We start from the raw sequence: 17304 nt of genomic DNA, 5'->3' as shown, positions 1-17304 counted from the left end.
GTTCAATCTGCATACATAATGCTTTCACGAGCAACTGGGCCCCAGAATTTGTTGATCTTGCACCCATTCAATCCGAGACGCATCATGTCACACCTCAATGGAGACCTGCAGAAGGAGTTGATTCGCCTCCAGTGTGTAGAATGTGAGACTATTTTGCACACTGAAAGTCAGAGTTTCTGTCATCCAGAGACTGCTGCATTGAGAGCCAATTTGATGGCCTCTTCCAATTCCGCTGTGCCAGGTACGAGCTGACTGTACAAGTTCAAAGCAGTGCCCACTGATTCTGCACTGCCCATAAAACAGGCACCAGTCAAGTAGGCACCAGTCGGGCCAACCACACACAAGGCACAGAGCGGCTCAAGAGGTGGAGGATTGAATGAATGAAATCCTTCCAGATGCGGTTCCTGTCGGATGTGGTTCCTGAGTGGGGTGACACAAGGCCCACCAGAAAACCAGAGTTGGAGGTTGGAGGTTCTCTAAAGCTCCCCCTTGCAGAACCTCAGTGTCCTTCATTCTGCCCTTGAGTTTTCCCACTTCTTTCACGCGCTCAATGGGGGAATGGATAAAAGCTACGCTCCATGCCCTGTTCCACGTCCCATCATCTCTACTCCCTTCTGTGTGTGGTCTCACGATGGAATCTGCGATTATTTCTCGACTCCTTGCTCACACTCGAGCCGAAAGCTTCCTAGGTTCTGTGGATACATCGTCCTTAACTTATCGAAGTGGGGCAGCTTCAAATGGTCAAAGTATTCGTGGCTCGTGGGTGTTGCAAGAGAAGTGCAATGTCTTGGGAGAATTTGCGGTTTTCGGTGTCATCAGCACCGCTGAGCTCGGTCCTTATGGAAATCAATGTTCGGCACCCTTTAACACGTGGTGTGAACAAGGGGTCTGTGTTTTCCACTGCTTCAAACTTCTCCCCACTTTTGACTCACAGTTTTTGTCAGCGATCGAAGGTGAATGCAACCAAATACCAAATACATTTAGGGATGCCTTCGTCAGCACCCTGAACTGTGAAAAAGTTGTTTGCTGACCAAATCCGGGCATTGAACCGAATTAAGAATGCTTCTGGTTTGGGAGTACACTGTGAGGGTGAGTGATGGATTGCCTGTACACTGATCAACTTCAATTGACGTGATGCAGAGGATGTGATTGAAATTCGGGACAATGAGTTTGGATGGGCTTACTTGGATGAACAAAATTCTCCATACATCCGTATCCTTCACCCAATGTTTCTAGAAAACTGCACCTCCGTGCTGAAGGAGGGTAAGAAAGTGAATGTGTCCTTGGCTTTCAAATCTGGTTCGTACTATGGTTGCTGTAGCAGAAATTGCAATCTTGAATATGTGGCTGATTCTGCAATTGCAGATGTCAATGCAGCCGCCAGCACATCCAACGAGGCTACTCATTCTGTATTTTCAGAGCCACAATGGGATCCTGAAGGACACTTTCGCCATGCACTCCCTGCTCCCAGTGTACAAAGGGACTTCAGATTCCATATCGACCTTCATGCATTCGATGATGAGGGAGCAGATGTGCCATGTGATGGTCTCGAAATGATATTTAAGGATGGGATGGCGGTCATTGGCACGGTTTCTCTCCATTTGTAAGTGTCCACTCGAATTTTTCACGCTGCGGATTTCTTGCATAACTAAGTTGTTATCCTGCTAGCACCCGGGCTCGAAACACGACCAGAGGCGAAATCCGATCGTTCCAGTTACATTGGACTGGAATCCAAATTGTTGGACAGACTAAGATGTTGCAGGATGAGGCCACAGTCGCAGCCTCCAGCAGCAAAAAACGCGTGGCTGAAGAAATGTTACCAGGTCCGCCAAAGCGAGGACCCTTTTTCACTCGGGGTGTGGATGACAAAAAACCAGAGAAGGAAAACTTGGTGCTTGAGTGCAACACGGATGGGCTTTCTCTTTTGCCTCCAGTCGAAAGCCCGGTCATGACCAAGAACCTCGAAAAAGGGAAAGGTCGGGAGCGTAACAATGGATCAAGCATTGAGTGCGGAACACAGAATGAGTTTGGGGGGAAGGGGATTTCTTCGCTCCACATTGTCAAAAAACCATTGGGTATCGAGGATGAAATGATGTGAGTTCCCATCAGTGTTCATCTCATTTCATCTCTGACTGCCATACCATGATCTCATACAGGGACTCGTTCACGACTGCCTCCGTGACCAAGAATGATGTTGAGGATTGGGGTGATGTGTGATCGTTATATGTTTCATTTCGTAGTCTGCATTTCAAAGCTTTACTGCAATGGGCTGATTGTACATTATGATTCGTGTTCATGCAACGGCACAGCTCACTTGATATTTCAATCGTCTGAATACATTGGCATCTGAGTTACCTCGAAAACGTAAGGGGGGGGGGGGGGGGTTCCGCAAGGTACAGCCCTGATGGCAGAGGGCCTATAACCTTGGTGTCTCTGCCCACGCAAGTTATGGATTCACAAGTTTGTGGATCTTAGCTATTTAAGACCGCCTTCAGAGGTCAGTGCTTCACCCTCCTTTACCAGAGGTCCCACTTTTACCAAAGATGTTCCACATGCTTGAGGAGACTCAACGACACGGACATTCTCATTATCACGGTTTCAACATGGGGGCCATTATTCCATGCTGCAGATATAACAACTTCGGGTATCAACTATATATCCGGTTTTCTCCCCTGTCTCCTGTGCCCAGGTGAGTCAGACCTCAGACTCATTTTACGAGCTCGACTGTAGCTGTCGCTGATGATTGTTAGTGAAACATTTTCGATTAATTGGGGAGAGCTCTTTTTTGAGGAGAGTCAAGGTCGCAGATCTACTCACTATCATGTCTTGGTGTTCCCCTCGCAGGTGATAGGGGTTGTTCTTCTTTGGCTGTACTGTAACTCTGACTGCAATGACTAGATGTCTGCTGACCATTAAGGTTTCCAGTTGAAGGGGAAAAATAGGGTTTTGTGGCTCCTTACTATGTCAAACTGTGCCTGGTATAGTGCTCCACGCGAATAACATATCGGTTATATACATTGGCCACTCCGATTGTAGGTTATCAGCGAGGAGAGAGTGGCAGGTTCTGCCGCGTCAGGCAGCCCCCACCAGTTATACATTGGGTATAAGCGGAGGTGGGGTCAAAGTCCGAGGTCGGAGCTAAGACCGGAGGTTCCGGAGACAGAGACGTGAACAGGATTCCAGAGTGGAGGTCCGGAGTCGGGAGCATAGGTGTTGCGTGCTTGTCTAGGTGTCAAGGTTGAGGTCGGACCCGGAATGTTCCGGAGTCGGACCGAAGGTGGTGTCAGAGCCGGAGGTGGGATAGCCTCTTGGAAGTCAGCAAGGAGAAGGTGATGGAAGGGGAGTAGGGCTCCAGAGTCAGTTTCAGAGTTCCGGGAGCCCGGAGTGGAGGTTGGGATTGTATGGATATGACAGGTAGGGCATTCGGCCTCAGCGACTCTAAAGGAGCGCTGTGCCCCCTAGCTGTCTCTTGGCCCTCATTTCAGACTTACTGAGGTTGCCTTGCTGGGGTCAGGACTTAGGAGGTCATGGTCAAATCGATATTAGAGCTAAGGTACAATAAAGTATCACACAGGATATATATAGGGAGGAAGAATGAATGGGAGCGGACCCGGGCCGAAGGCCGGAGGGTCCGGAAGCAAACATGAATAAGGAGTGGGGTTGGCCACATAGCGGCTGGCAATGACCAAGGGTCAAAACAAACAATAACAGATAAATAAAGGAAGGAGCGTAGGGCCGCAATAGCGGTGATGGCAATGGTATCGGCGCTGGACTCGGAGTTGGGCCGGACTCAGGGCGGGGAGGTTGGTGTGGCAGTGGGGGAGTCAGTCTAGCATTGGGGAACCATGGGCAAGCAGGGAGTGAGTGGGGAGGCCTCAAGGAGAATAGAGGTGAGGGTCAGGGCTCACGCTCATGCTCGCACAGTGGGATGGGCTCGGGTGGCATCAGGACGGGCCAGGAATGGGCTGGAATGCACGGCCATGACATTAAATCTGCTTAGCACCAGGGTCTCTGTTCACATGACATAGGCCACTGCTTCCCCCACTGACAACCTGCACCAGTGCAAATATTCACACCAACTCATGGAACACATCTGACCAACATCTGACACAGCATGTAGGACACATGGGGCAATGGCAGGGCATATTTTGGCAGCATGGTGTGAATGCAGGTTATATTGTGGCAAGCATGGACTGAGGCTGAGGACATGAGTTCATGTTCATGTGAATTAGAAGTGAGTAAAGACAGTTCATATAAAAGTTGTTGACAAACAACTGCTGATGTTGGTTTAGAACGTCAACAGGAATGCTGGATTTGTATCGTTCATAGAACATGAGGAAAGTGGTAAGCCTCATATCCACATCTGCCTGTCGGTCTGTACCCTATTCCTGCCTTCTGATGCTAACTGTCAACCAGTTATCACAATTGAGCTAATTTGAACCTCTGAATTGCTTTACATGTGGGGCAGCTTCAATTTGGCTCGCTGGCTGGTATTCACTGTGAGTACTTATTACATGAGAGGAGTACAAGGTCTCCAATTCTGTCATTCACTGACATGCATTTCCTCTCAATCCATGATGGTTCAGACACCAAATTTGCCTTGCTCCTGTTGCTAATGTCCCCTGTGTCCCCCAATTCTTCAGCTGTCATGTATGGCAATGAAGACACAGATTGATGTATATTTAATCCATGTGTTCAGTTCGCGTCTGTGCTTGGGGCAATCTATCTGTATTATCTGCAGGTCTATGTGAAGGTGGCTCAACTGGGAGTGCTGTTAGAACGGGGCGGAAATGGACGACTCCGGAGTGGAATCGGAGACTTAGCATGGAGGGACCTTGGCCTCAGCGACTCAAGCGGAGCGCTGTGCCATTGCTGTTTGTCCATTTGGTCCTTAATTTCACAGTAGGTGAGCAGGAAGTCTCTAGGGGGCATTTCAGGTCGATTTCGGACTGAAACCAAGACGAGTATGTACAAGCGCCGATATATATATAATGGAAGGGGCAAAAGCACAAAGAGAACAAAGGGTGACCGAATCGGAACGAAGACGTCCGAACGGGAACAAAGGGTAGAGGGAGCGGAGCGGTACCGAAGGTCATAGGGCAAGACCTGTGATACGTCCGAAAGGAGGTAGGGAGGGCGAGGCCCAGAGGGGCAGGAGGATGAGGGGAAGTGGGGATGATGACCAACTGGCTAGAATAGAAAGAAGCAGTAGTCCAAATAGGGATGAAGGGAAAACGTGAGAAATACATTACAGGCGGCGAGAGTGCCGAAGGCGGTCCGCGAAGCTCGGGGGTTGCGGAGCTTACGGAGGTTACGGAGGCGGGGTTGGAAGTCCGAGGAATATTGGCAATGGTGTTTACGTAGTATAAGGTCACCAATGCAATGGACTAAGACCGAGGTGGAGTCAAAGTCCGAGGTAGGGACTATGACGGAGGCTCGGTGTAAGGTACGAGCGGTGTCCGAGTGCAAAGTACGGAACAGCGGTGGAAGGTCGTAACTTGGCGGAAGGGTGGCGGAGGAATAACGGAGGGAGGAGAGAGGGGACAGGTAAGGGGAGAAGGAGTGGCGGAAAGGAGAGTAGTCAGGTCCGAAGGTGAGTATCGGAGCGGACGGGGGAAGCGTAGGGGGATGACGGGAGGGTGGAGGTGTTGTGAAGGGGGAGCGGAGTAGTAGGAGGGTGGCGAGAGGTAAGGAGGAGGTGTGTTGCCAGGACCGAAGGTGAGTATCAGAACAGCAGTGGTAGGTTATGACTCCGGAGGTGAAGAGGGTGGAGGTCCGGAAGTCGGGTATACATGGATATGACAAGTGCCACATTTATTTATTTTATTTTATTCTATTTTCAGGAGTTTCACGGTACCATTGGGTCTGCTGACTTCCTTAAAAAAGCTCAAAATGCTGCCAGATTTGGCAAAGAAGGGGTTCCCTTGATCTCTCTTGATGAGATCCAAACAGCAATTTTTTTTGGAATCAGCTGTACATGAAATGATGTCACCAATGCAATGGACTTTGGTTGTGCCCTGGACAGGGCTGTTTGCATAGAGAGGCTGTGGGCCATAGGAGAGCATCATGGGGACCTGGGAGTCATCCCCTGACAAATTGCCAGAATGGCACAACTCAAATGCCTACAAGATATTAGCCATGGTCATGGCTTGCATTAGGTATTATTGGAAACTGTAACACCTTCTGAATTTGCTGAGAGTTATTAATTGTGTGGTAGGCATTGACTAGAGTAGCTGGAACATGATCTCTGGGTGTTCCAACTGTCATGTCAAGTGTAATATTGGACAGGCTTGCACCTTGCTGCAATTAAGAATAAACCTTGCTTACAATCATTGTTTGCTGTGAGTGCTTGATTGCAAGCTTGAGCATGCATTGAATACCAACATCACATACTTGCCAGAGACCAGTGCAACCTCCAGGTATTTAATCTAGGATAATCCATTGGTACTGTCATATGTATGTATCCATATCAACTCTGCCTGACCTCTGACCTACTCCACCACCATTCTGGTCTCTCTCTGGTTTGACTCCTCATCTCCACCTTACCCTTCTGGTCCACCTCCACCTCCTATCTCCAGTACCATCTCCAGTACCCCCTCCACCCAGCTTAGACCAATAATAATATTCCTATCACCCCTCAATTACTATGGACCTTTGAGGACCTCCACTGTCCCGCAAAGGGTTTTCCATCCCATTATTTCCTGTCATTAATACCCCCTTCATGTACCCACTCCACACACCCCTAATAAGGACATGTCCTCAATGGCCCGGTTTATGGCTACCATAGTTGATGGCACCTTAGCACAAAATCAATGACTGATAATCCCCCTCAGAGTTTTCACCCCTCCTTCTCAGTGTATGGAACATAGGCACAGAACTCTGCTCTGAGTTGTTGAGGCCAAGGCCCCTCCACTCATCCTCTCCCTCCATCCTCATTCCAGGGTCAGGTCTAATACACCTTGCATATGTTTAACAGGTAGTTATCGAACATCCAGGTTTGGAACTCGAGGTGTGAACAGACCAAACATCCAGCTGCCAGATGCACTCCTGCAGCAGATCAAGTGATAGACATTGCTTCTCAGCATAAAAGTAAGGGACAAGAATGTTTGTGACATAGCCTATCTAATCCCCCGTTCTTATTACTTAGTAATTACATAGTCACTAAATCCTGAAAAGGCACTAACGGAATAACCGCTTGCTCTAGTAGTAAAGCTCAGTCTCACTATATGCGCGAGAACTGAGGAAAAGGGAAACTAATTCAAAAGATTGAATATAGTTTGTGGACTTCGCGGATAAGTCCGAAGTAACCAAAATAAGTAAGAAGAAAAGGTGTTGTGACCAAGTAGTCACGCTACCGCGGGAATGTGGCTGTCTGGGCGAGTTCCTCGCTCGGATGTAGGAATGTGGCTGTACGGAAACTCGTCCGGCCTCCCATAGCCCACGGTTCCTCCAACAGGCACATCGGGTATAGAATTTCCATCTTGATGACCCCTTGCTCATTACAGCCCTCAAATCGCAGGAAAATGATAAGGGTATATGTGACGCTGGAGAGATCGTATATGTGCAAGTTTTGATTCATCATTTTTCCCAAAGCTGACTTTCTCATCCCATAGTCATTCCACGGGGTAAACCAGACCAGGAATCCCCCAAACAATCTCAGGATGATTGTGCATCAGAAAAGCCCTATCTATTTGAGCGATTTTGCGAACCACTGCCTGGAAAAAAGGCTTCCAAAATATGGGACGAGACAAAGAAACAATACGCTGGGGAGTGCTCTCAAGATGGGCCCTGTTTTAGGTGCCTCCATCACGACATCGGTGTTAGAAAATCAGACAGCGACGAGCTCGGGTTTTGCGAGTTGGTTGAGGATGGTGATACGTCATTGATAGATAGTGTTAAGCAGTAAATCGATAGTTATCTACCAAGAGTGGGACTGCATATAAATGGCAAACAAGCCCGGGGCGGGGCCACAAATAAGCAGGGTTGATGGCATCGTTGTTATCCGTTAGTCGTGCGGATCGTTGTGTGGACAATAAGTCCAGGGATACTATCACTACATTATCTGCCTGAAATGGAACCAGCCGACCAAGGTTGAGCCTCAATCATCTTCATCGCTGATGTCTAAAGTCAGTTGGGCAGCCCTCGTTGCAGGGTCAGGAATTGCGAGTCCGAACGTTTTTGCGTGATTAGGATAATGCTCAATCAAATGGTTCTTAAGGTTGTGCACGGTCAACATGCTTCCTCCTGATGTCGTCTGTAAACGCATGATGGCTTCCCAAATCTGAAAGGGGTCTATCAGCACTGGGCATCGCTTGAACTCGTGGAAGGGCGTGCGTTGGCAGATTTGACATGTTCCCGCTGAAAATAAATGAAATTGGGATCGCGCTACAAAACAGGTAGCTTACATAAGGCGGGGCCAGCAGGAACGCTCCCTGCACTTCCAGCGATTGGACGGGACTTGTCGCTGCTCCCATTCGCCGATGACGTCCCTGAGGTGGCGTTCGAATGGAAGTATGATGGAGCACCAAGTTGTTTTTGACGTTTAGGATTGGGAGGCGTCCCGGGGCTCGGCGCACGTTTAATGTTGGAACTTGAGGCTGAATCACTCCTTGAGCTTGGAAGAGTTGAAGTGCTGGACTTTGAGTTGCCAAGAAATATCGCCATTGGGTCTTCCTCAAGCAGCTGCGTTGTGCTAGTGAGCACGGGATTCCCGGCAGATGGTCGGGAGGCAGTTTGTTTCTTCGAGATGCTGCTCGCGCTTGGAACTGGATCCGTCCAAATAATTGACGGGACTGAGACTTTACTAACACGAACCGGGGCACTACGACTAGCGGCCACCGCATGTCTAGGGACTGCAACGGTTTGCGAGAATTTCATCGCTGGAGCATTGCTGTGCGGGTTGGAAGAATGGCCTTCCGCTGTCGGTGGTGGTTGACCTTTCTCTCTTTTGCGACCCAGTAGAGCCAGGTGCTCATCCAAAGCTCTAACAGCAGCGGCCTAGAAGTCGTCAATGCAGGATAGAGTGCGTTGGTGTGGCAGACCCACCTTTGCTTCCGCCGATTCGGTTGAATCGGGTATCATGTCACGAAGGTCCACAAGAACTCTAGGATCTCTTAATATGCTACACTGACGAGATGGGTGCGAGCCCCGACATAGACGACATGGTTCGCCCCCTCCGGGTCTCTGGACCATTTGAGGCTGATGTAAAATGGTTGATGATGGGTCAGTCTGAACACTGTGGCGCGGTTCTAAGGTTTCTTGCGACCCAAGGAGCAGTTGCATATCGTCAAGATCCATCAATTTCGATCCGGAATTGTCATCGCTGTCTGGAATGGAACCGCTAGCTGAAACGGCAAATTCTGAAACGTCGCTTTCATCGCCTTTTTTGCCTTGTTTGCCAAAGTAGTGGGTCTGCGGAGCATTGAGCTATATGGTCACATATTTGGCTGTCATCTTACTTTTGTTGCCTTTCGACGAACACCTCGCCCTGTTTTCACAGCAGCTAGTCGTGCATCCTCCTCTAGTCGGGACCTCTCGAGAACGCTTGCCCAAAAATCTGCGTCTCCAGCCTGATCCCGTAATGCAGCTGCATCTCCACTTTCCAACGGCATGGCGTCATCCCGCTCCCAAACTTTGGCGAATCCAAAGGATCCTGCTGCTTTGGCTTCTTCGGCCACAGGCCGATGAGCCTCCAGTTCCGCTCGTTCAATCAGCGCATCAATGTCTTTGCTGGTATCTGTGAGGAAGCGAAGAAGCTGCTCAAACCCAGCACCAGCCATTTGACTTGAGATGACTATGATTTATACACTTACAATTCAACTCCGTGCTACTCGTTTCGTCGAACAGGGCTTTCGCGCCATGACTAAGAATAGATTTAACATCCTCGATGTTATCCTTGTCCTCCATCTTCCGTACAATGACGTGATCGAGCACTAATTTTTTCTTTCCGTTATTGATGATCTTTTCCTCCGCGGAGTTCTGGATCACTAAAGTAAAGACAAGAACTGGCTTCTTCTGGCCCATCCGATGCGCTCGAGCGATAGCCTTTAAGAACGGCAGAGTGCGTAAGTGGTGCTCGAATTCCAGCAGTGGGGAAACGCACTTGCAAATCTTGCTGAGGGTTGAAATCGACATCCTAACAAGCGAATAGTGAGTATGCGACAATAAAGTGACGTCTTTTAGTCTCCATACATTAATGATGACAACATCAGCTGACCATAAGTTGATGCCCACTCCTGCGATGGACACGCTAAGAGATAAGAACCCGAGGAAATCACGAAACGCACCTCCTGCTCGTGTCGTCAGTAGATAAATAAAGTAGTCGGAATCAGGTGCATTGAAGGCGTCCATGTCTTTCTGCCTCTGCGCCTGTGGTGTGTTCCCATCCTGAGAAAGCGTGAGGACTTGAAGCGTTGTTAGTGCATTCGCGCTTACTAGTCTAAGGTACTTGATTCCTTCCCCACCGAGAAAATCCTCTACGATGTTGAGGTGGATTACAAACTTAAAACATAGGTTCTGAGTGTCGTAGTTGATCTCAATGTTCAGACACTCGTACCTGGCTAAAGAGAAGGACTCGATGGCCCTTTGCTTTGAGTTTGGGTAACATCATTTGCAGAAACCGTAGTTTTGCGCTGGCTTCTACTAGCTGACGATGGGCTTCCTTGTTTGATAGATTAGGAGGTTCAATATCGCTATTAACCAAGTAAGGATGTTGCATGCATCTTAGGGGCCACCAAGCTCAGAAATGGGCAGAGTCATGCAAAGAAACGACGCACTTTCTAATGTTCATCAATGCGTTGTTCATGTTCGTGTTAGTCTTGACTGTAGAATTAGCTTTAGAGACTGATTGTGCCAGGATGGCAAGAACCTGGGGGTTCTGTGCTACACAAGGGGTTATTGGTTTTAGGTAAGAGGAACTAAGCAGTGTTCCACACATACACATTATAGATTTGTACACTTCTTTTTGTAGTTTTGTCATGGTAATTGGCACAATGACTTCATGCTTGAGGTGCGTTAGGACAAGTGCATACTGGAGGTTGATTGACTGACCTTCCGCGGCAAATCCTTCATGACTTCAGCCTTGATTCGTCGAAGGAAGTAAGGGCGAAGTAATTCGTGCAGCTCGCTAACGAGTTGTTCAGTTAGAACCTCAAATCTTCTCTCGAGAGCGTTCAAGTTATTCCACTTGGAAGGGTCCAGGAGATTCATAAGGTTGAAAACCTCTCGGACGTTGTTATTGATGGGAGTCCCAGTCATAAGTATGCGCTGGATTGAGTTAAGTTCCTTCAGCCGCCTGAAAAGCAAACTTGAATCCGACTTGACTACGCTACATGTAAGTCAATGTATAAATTCCTAGAACCGACCGCACGCACCACGTTGTCCTTCGTCGATTACCACAACCTCCCAACGCGGAACAGATTTGAAAACCGAATTGAAGTCACGAGGATTCGTGATGGCTTCGTAGGTGCCGATGAGGACGTGATACGCAAGACTTCCATTTTCATGATAGAGCTCGTAGTTTTGGATGATATCGCGTGACTCTGCGGAGCCCGAAAACATGACGACCCTCACATGAGGTGCCCATGTTTCAAACTCGCGAACCCAGTTGGCAATAGTCGAGTTGGGGACAACAATAAGATTCGGAAATATCTGTCGATCCTTGACTAATTTTCCGATCAAAGATATAATTTGTATCGTTTTCCCCTTAAACGAATGTTTGAAACGAACAGGAAGTTCACTATGTCAAGCACTCACCAACCCCATTTCATCCGCAAGAATGCAAGGCTGTTTGTTCCACCAGTTTTGCCATAACCAAGTAAAGCCTTCAAGCTACACCCGACGTTAAGAATGCAAATCATCATTTTGAACAGAGTCTGATACCTGAAATGGCTTGAGTTTGAGGTGAGGGACTTCAACCCAGTCGGGTTGCGAGAGGATTTTGAATTGCTTGGGAGCTCTTGCGTCTCTTTTCTCCGCCTCTGCCGGTGTCAGGATTGGAACGACAGTTTCTTTGGCAGTAATATATCTCGCGAAAGCCTTCTCGAAAAGCCCACAACCATCTGCCTCTCTTGGTGGCGAATCCCAGGTGGCTTTAATGAGAGTACTGAGTTGGGCAAATGTCATTGACATGCAAGGCTTACCATCAGAGTACGCCAAATCTTGCCATTTGATGTACGCCCAGACAACATCCTTGGAGTCGTCTTGGGCAATCTTCCCCGTACGGCGTTTCCTCTGTGTATAAGTCTCTGTCAACGAAAGATTGGGCTCTTCGCCATCGACTAATGTATTTCGAGCGATAATATTCGCATCAAGCATTGTCCCGTCGTCGTATACCTCACTATCTGAGGTGACGATGGAACGAGCGGGTCGTCTCTTCGCTTTACTTGGCTGGGGTGGTTTCCAGAATCTCACATCCAGAATTCGATCCACCAAGAGCCACGCAGGAGGAATGAGAGCAACGGCATTAGGTACCGGTCCTGGTGGACCATCCACAATGCGCTCCTCATCACTTTCACCCTCAGGCTCAATCACTTGGCGATTTCGGGCACGTTGCGGTGATGAAAGGTCGTCAGGCTTGGTATGGATCTCCAGAGCGACTTTGGTATGGTCACGGTTATCATCTAGCAGTTTGATCCTGGCACCTTTCCTGAGGAAACCCGACAGTTTGTGATGTGCACGGGAAAGCAGGAAGAGGTGAGGCACCCATTCCACATGCCTAGAAATGATGCAAACGCTTCGCATCATGCGCTTGAAATATTGGGTGGAGTAAGAGCTAACCTGTAACTTTTACCTACCCACTTGACCAGGTATTCTCGCGGTAAGGCACTCTTAATTGGAGGCACTTGGCCTTTGGCGAGATTTGGCGCAACCACGTTTGGTGGATAAGGCCTCCAAGCCAATATCTTATCAACAACTCCCCAAGAGTGGCAATCCTTGCATTTCCATCCAAATTTGTGATACTCTCGCGCGATATCCCTAGCAGATAACATTACGCTTTCATCGGCTTGTAAAGGGGGGAGATGTTGATAATGTGCTGCACGACGACACGAGGCGCAACGGAACAATAATGAGCGGATTGGAATCTTAGCGTTGGAACGTTGTGGCGAGTCAGACGTAAGACTGGCCGGTGGACTAGTAGCATGTTCCAATGTACCTTCAGAGGCTGGGGCAGGGGAAGACGATCGAAGCGTTGTGAGATGATCGGGTTCAGGCTTGGCTGGTGCGGCTGTCGGTAGATCATCCTTGCAACAAACAAAACATAGCTTCGAGATGTTACAATCCGCACAGACGAAGTATGTCATCTCCCTCTCCCCAATCCGATGGCGCTTCGGCGGGGAAAGGGGCAGCTCTTCATCGTCACTCATGGCCTCGATTGCCGCTGTGTAGTTTTTTGCTTCACGATTACGCACCCCGTGAACTATTTCGGCCCGCTGGACGTCGGGAAGGCATCCGAAATGATATGTCATGGTGCAGGATGTGCAGGCAACCCATCCGGCCTGTTTCTCAAGTAGTTGTTCTTCATCTAGCACGTCTTCCCTTTTCCTTCCCCTCCTCTTTTCGAGACGCCTGCGTTCGATGTGGGTCGGTTCACCTAAGCACTTAAGACAGACATTCCTATGTTGACAAAGAGGTGCAAATCCCATGCTCATCATCACGGATGGGGTATCTCTAACCACCCCAACCTCAGGATTGATCGTTTCGAATTTAGGTGCCCCAGGAATACGGATAACCAACGGAGGAATTTTCCCACCAATTTCCTCCTTTGGATCGCTGGGAATGACAGAAATGGAAGGTGATGTAGCGGAATAGTTTGTGGTGGAGCCACGAAGCTTTCTTGGGCTGAAGTTGAGCTTCTGGGCATTGGTTCGAGTTGAGCGTCGCTGAGGTTTGCCATCTTCTGAAGTGCTTCCCTCGTAAGATAACAAGCTGTCACTGTCACTAGGTTGGGTAAACGTCTCGGACTGAAACGTTTCTGGGTCCTTCCGCGCTCGTCGCCTCGGTTGAACCCTGCTCGCGGAGGGAGCTTGTGATGATGGGCGATCTCTTGGTCGGACGAAGCTATCCCAAGGATCAAAGGGTTCCAAACGATTTTCGGACTTAAGCTCGACTTCGTCGATTGATGCAATGTAAGAGGCGCGATGGACTGCAAATTAAACCCATGCTTACAGTACTCTTCCAAGAGACCAGGGTATTCTTCTAACTGTTCACGGGTAAACTGATTTTATGTGTGCGTCAGAGAAGCCGAGACAATTGATCGTCGCAAGTCCCAACCTTCTGAATGACTTCACTTCTTAAACGAGCATAGTACCATGTAACACCGCCAAATTTATACTCGCCTACCACTTCCTGCAGTTCGAGGTCGATCTTGTCACCAAAAGACGATTCGGATGGATTGTTTTCCATTCTTCCCGCCCCGACATCCGATGGTGCTTGGGAAGGTGCTGGACTAATTCCGGTCAAGTCAATCACTGGTTCATCATTGCCATTCATCAGAAAGTTTTCAAAAAAACCCATTGTAACCCACAGTACTGACCTTCCGAGCCGTCATCGATATTTGTGTACGGGATTTCAACCCAGAATGTCCTCCCAGGGGTTAAACGGAGGTCACGGCTGCTGATCATTTGAGAAGGCGGTTCGCCTCCCTCAATAGACGCGTCCATTTTCGCGTGCACCAGTAGGATGTGCGGAAAGACGCGGGCACGATTGCGAAGAGGTGCGCGTTGGCAGAGCGTAAAACAGGTCTCGAACGAACCGCGCAAGGCAAGTTGGGATCTACTACGGAATTATCCGGTCACATTTTTAGATTGACAATATCATTCAAGATGAGCCTTTTTGGATATTAACAATGGGATGCATGAAGCAATCCTGAAGAATCGAGGATTGTGTATGAATTTTTTTGGAAAATCGCCCAGACTAAGTTCCTTTAACCACCCCAGTTCCCCTTCCGACATAGAAATGGGCCTTACGGGAGCATTGTCTAACGGTGGAGAACAAGCTATGTGGCTAGGTAGGCAACATGTGGCAAAGGGGGGGGGCGGCGGCGGCAGGTGTTCTATTTGAACATCTACAGACATGACTAATACTTATCATCATTACACTAACACGCTGGGAATTACTGCGTGAGTCTCTGTGCTTCAAGAGTCTATCATATTTGAACCAGCACCTGGGGCTTTTTTGCCCTCCACTTCGTCTGCGAGCATGTCTGCAATGCTAAGATAGAACGTGGAAGGCTTGAACTTGATAGATTTCCCGGTCTATTCGGATGCGCTTTCAGAGACCTGAACACTTCCTTACTTCCTTACTAGGAACCACGCACCAAGCCCGCCCAAGCATATCGTGCGGCGCTGATCCAACCGATCTATGTAGGGCAAATATGGCTGACTGGTGAATTGGAAGCCGTAATTTATAGCTCACTAGGTCAATATGGTTGACGTCTTCCAATGTCCCCATATACTTTCCCCCTGGAATTGATGGTCCGAGTCAGAAATAAGTGAAAGAAGTGTACTCACAACGAACTTACACTGAGAGGAGGTCACAGAGACAAGACCATCATTTGGCCCTTCCTTCTCTAGAATGACAGAATGAGGGAACTTGAAGGCATCCAACAATCTTGGGGTAAATGCGGCGCCATAAGAGAAGTATTTGACATCGTCAGCATCCGGCGTTGAATCGTTAAAGTCCATCATGGCTCCCAAAGTCAAGGTCTCAAAAGCGGTACCGTCTCCCCCTCCAATGGGTAATTTATCTAAAAGCGCGAGAAGTGATGGCATCCGCTCTCCTAATGACCAGAGTCCCTCAGCTCCCAAATCACGCAGTCTGAAACATGCTCACTCCCAAGAACCTGAAGGAAGTAGTCTGCAAACGAGGATCCTCTGTGTGGTGTTGCAATGGTGGTTACTGATATAGGAGTGAATCTGTCACTGCGAAGGTGTGTCACTAGATATCGACAATCCAATCCCCCCTGGGAAAAGCATTAGCCTAATAATATCACATTACGATCTGGACTGACCATCGAGTGGCCTATGAATATCAGGAAAGGAAACTAAATGCGTATCATCTTGAATGGTGACAGGCCCATACCTATCAAATGCACCCTTCTTCCAGGGAAATTCTGGAAAGGATGTGACCAGGTTTCATGGCCCTTGGCCGGAGAGCAAGCCAGCAATCATCATACCTCGGATACGGTCCTCTCAAGGACTCTCGCCCTTTCTTGAATGCTGCTTGTTGCCGGCACCCGAGTAATCAGGACTTCGCACCCCGCAGCTTCCAAAGCTTCCTTGATTCCGCGCCAATAAGATATCGCTACTGTCGCCACATTTATTAAGTCGAATCCTAAAAGGCCGTGCACCAGCACTAAAGGCTCCTTCGGAGCACGATCTGTAATTCGTGTTGAGGTCATATGTCTGGCACGCCATATGAAAAGCTTACATCGCTTCCGGATTTTGGCTTCAGACCTTCCTTGGCTATCTCCTTGATCTTGCTCCTTCAATGATGGCTCTACATCTTCTAGATGTTGAAACCACCAACCAGAGGAACCACTTGGCCTCTGATTGCTGGACGCCGATGTACTGAACCCCTTCCTTTGGATCTCCCGGAGAACATCTAATGATGATACTGTGGGATATGCTTTACGGAGTGATGTGGGCCGTACAGGCGTCTTGGGCTTGTAGTCCAAGTTGGAAGCAGGGTCAGACGGCGGTGGAAGCAGACTGAACTTGTAGGGTGTAAATGAGGGACTCGGAAGGACCGTCTCCCGAGCAAGGCTCGGGAGTGGAGGACGCAGTGGTGATAAATCTTTCAGAAGAGTCGGTCCCGTGCCAAAGACCCAACACTTATGCAACGAAGACTGCGAATCTTTGGGACAACGATCTTTTGTATAGTCGAACATTTCATCCTCCATTGCATCCTGCAATGCAGCGGCGGTTCGTTCGCGAAGGGTCCGAACCTGACGATCAGGTTGAGAAATTGTGTTGCCATGAGAGTCCACCTCTACCAGCTCGTAACCCCGCGTGCCACGCGTTGGTGAAGAAGGGGTGGTCAGTGGTGATCTAAAAGGCTGAGTGTGCATCCTGCTCGAAAAGGAATATCTTCGATGGCGCCCCATGGCTCGCAGTAGGTCCGGCGTTTTTGAGTTATTAGGATCACCCAGAAGGTCCGAGTCTACTGATGGCACTATCTGATAGGGATGCGGAATACACGTTGTTTTCTGAGTTACCCTTTGTTCAGAGTTTTGTTTGTTGTTTTATTCTGGATAGTTAACCTGCAAAGCCTCAGGCTGCTCACACGAGCACCGAGGGCAGGGGT

At 48.8% G+C, this 17304-nt stretch overlaps 3 protein-coding genes across 3 annotated transcripts; 1 reads left to right on the top strand and 2 right to left on the bottom strand.

The window, feature by feature from the left end:
- Positions 1-631: 631 nt before the first annotated feature.
- On the top strand, positions 632-2217 carry EI90DRAFT_3134674 (uncharacterized protein; the record flags this gene model as incomplete). Its single annotated transcript, XM_039064682.1, has 7 exons — positions 632-886; positions 945-953; positions 1020-1089; positions 1141-1299; positions 1366-1603; positions 1669-2094; positions 2157-2217. 7 exons carry the CDS (start codon positions 632-634, stop codon positions 2215-2217), a joined length of 1218 nt encoding a protein of 405 aa, XP_038909055.1.
- A 5636-nt stretch (positions 2218-7853) lies between these two features.
- Positions 7854-14776, bottom strand: EI90DRAFT_3158961 (SNF2 family N-terminal domain-containing protein). Its single transcript, XM_039066208.1, has 20 exons — positions 14534-14776; positions 14272-14468; positions 14167-14215; positions 12778-14107; positions 12141-12715; positions 11881-12089; positions 11755-11829; positions 11373-11703; positions 11050-11321; positions 10939-11002; positions 10776-10881; positions 10556-10721; positions 10435-10500; positions 10192-10386; positions 10103-10135; positions 9813-10044; positions 9459-9736; positions 9046-9411; positions 8406-8997; positions 7854-8358 (listed from the first exon to the last, which is right to left on the bottom strand). The coding sequence occupies exons 1-20, from the start codon at positions 14658-14660 to the stop codon at positions 8099-8101; spliced, it is 5523 nt and encodes a 1840-aa protein (XP_038909054.1). The 5' UTR covers positions 14661-14776; the 3' UTR covers positions 7854-8098.
- Positions 14777-15134: 358 nt separating this feature from the next.
- Positions 15135-16900, bottom strand: EI90DRAFT_3147432 (Alpha/Beta hydrolase protein; the record flags this gene model as incomplete). The annotated part of the gene is made up of 8 exons (XM_039065531.1): positions 15135-15254; positions 15317-15358; positions 15415-15461; positions 15521-15778; positions 15832-15961; positions 16094-16111; positions 16175-16377; positions 16429-16900. The coding sequence occupies 8 exons, from the start codon at positions 16898-16900 to the stop codon at positions 15135-15137; spliced, it is 1290 nt and encodes a 429-aa protein (XP_038909053.1).
- Positions 16901-17304: the final 404 nt, after the last annotated feature.

Source organism: Cantharellus anzutake (genome assembly GCF_015039405.1).
Source record: "Cantharellus anzutake strain C23 chromosome Unknown EI90scaffold_123, whole genome shotgun sequence".
Taxonomy (NCBI): Eukaryota; Fungi; Basidiomycota; class Agaricomycetes; order Cantharellales; family Hydnaceae; genus Cantharellus; species Cantharellus anzutake.
This window is presented reverse-complemented; position numbering and strand designations above follow the sequence as displayed.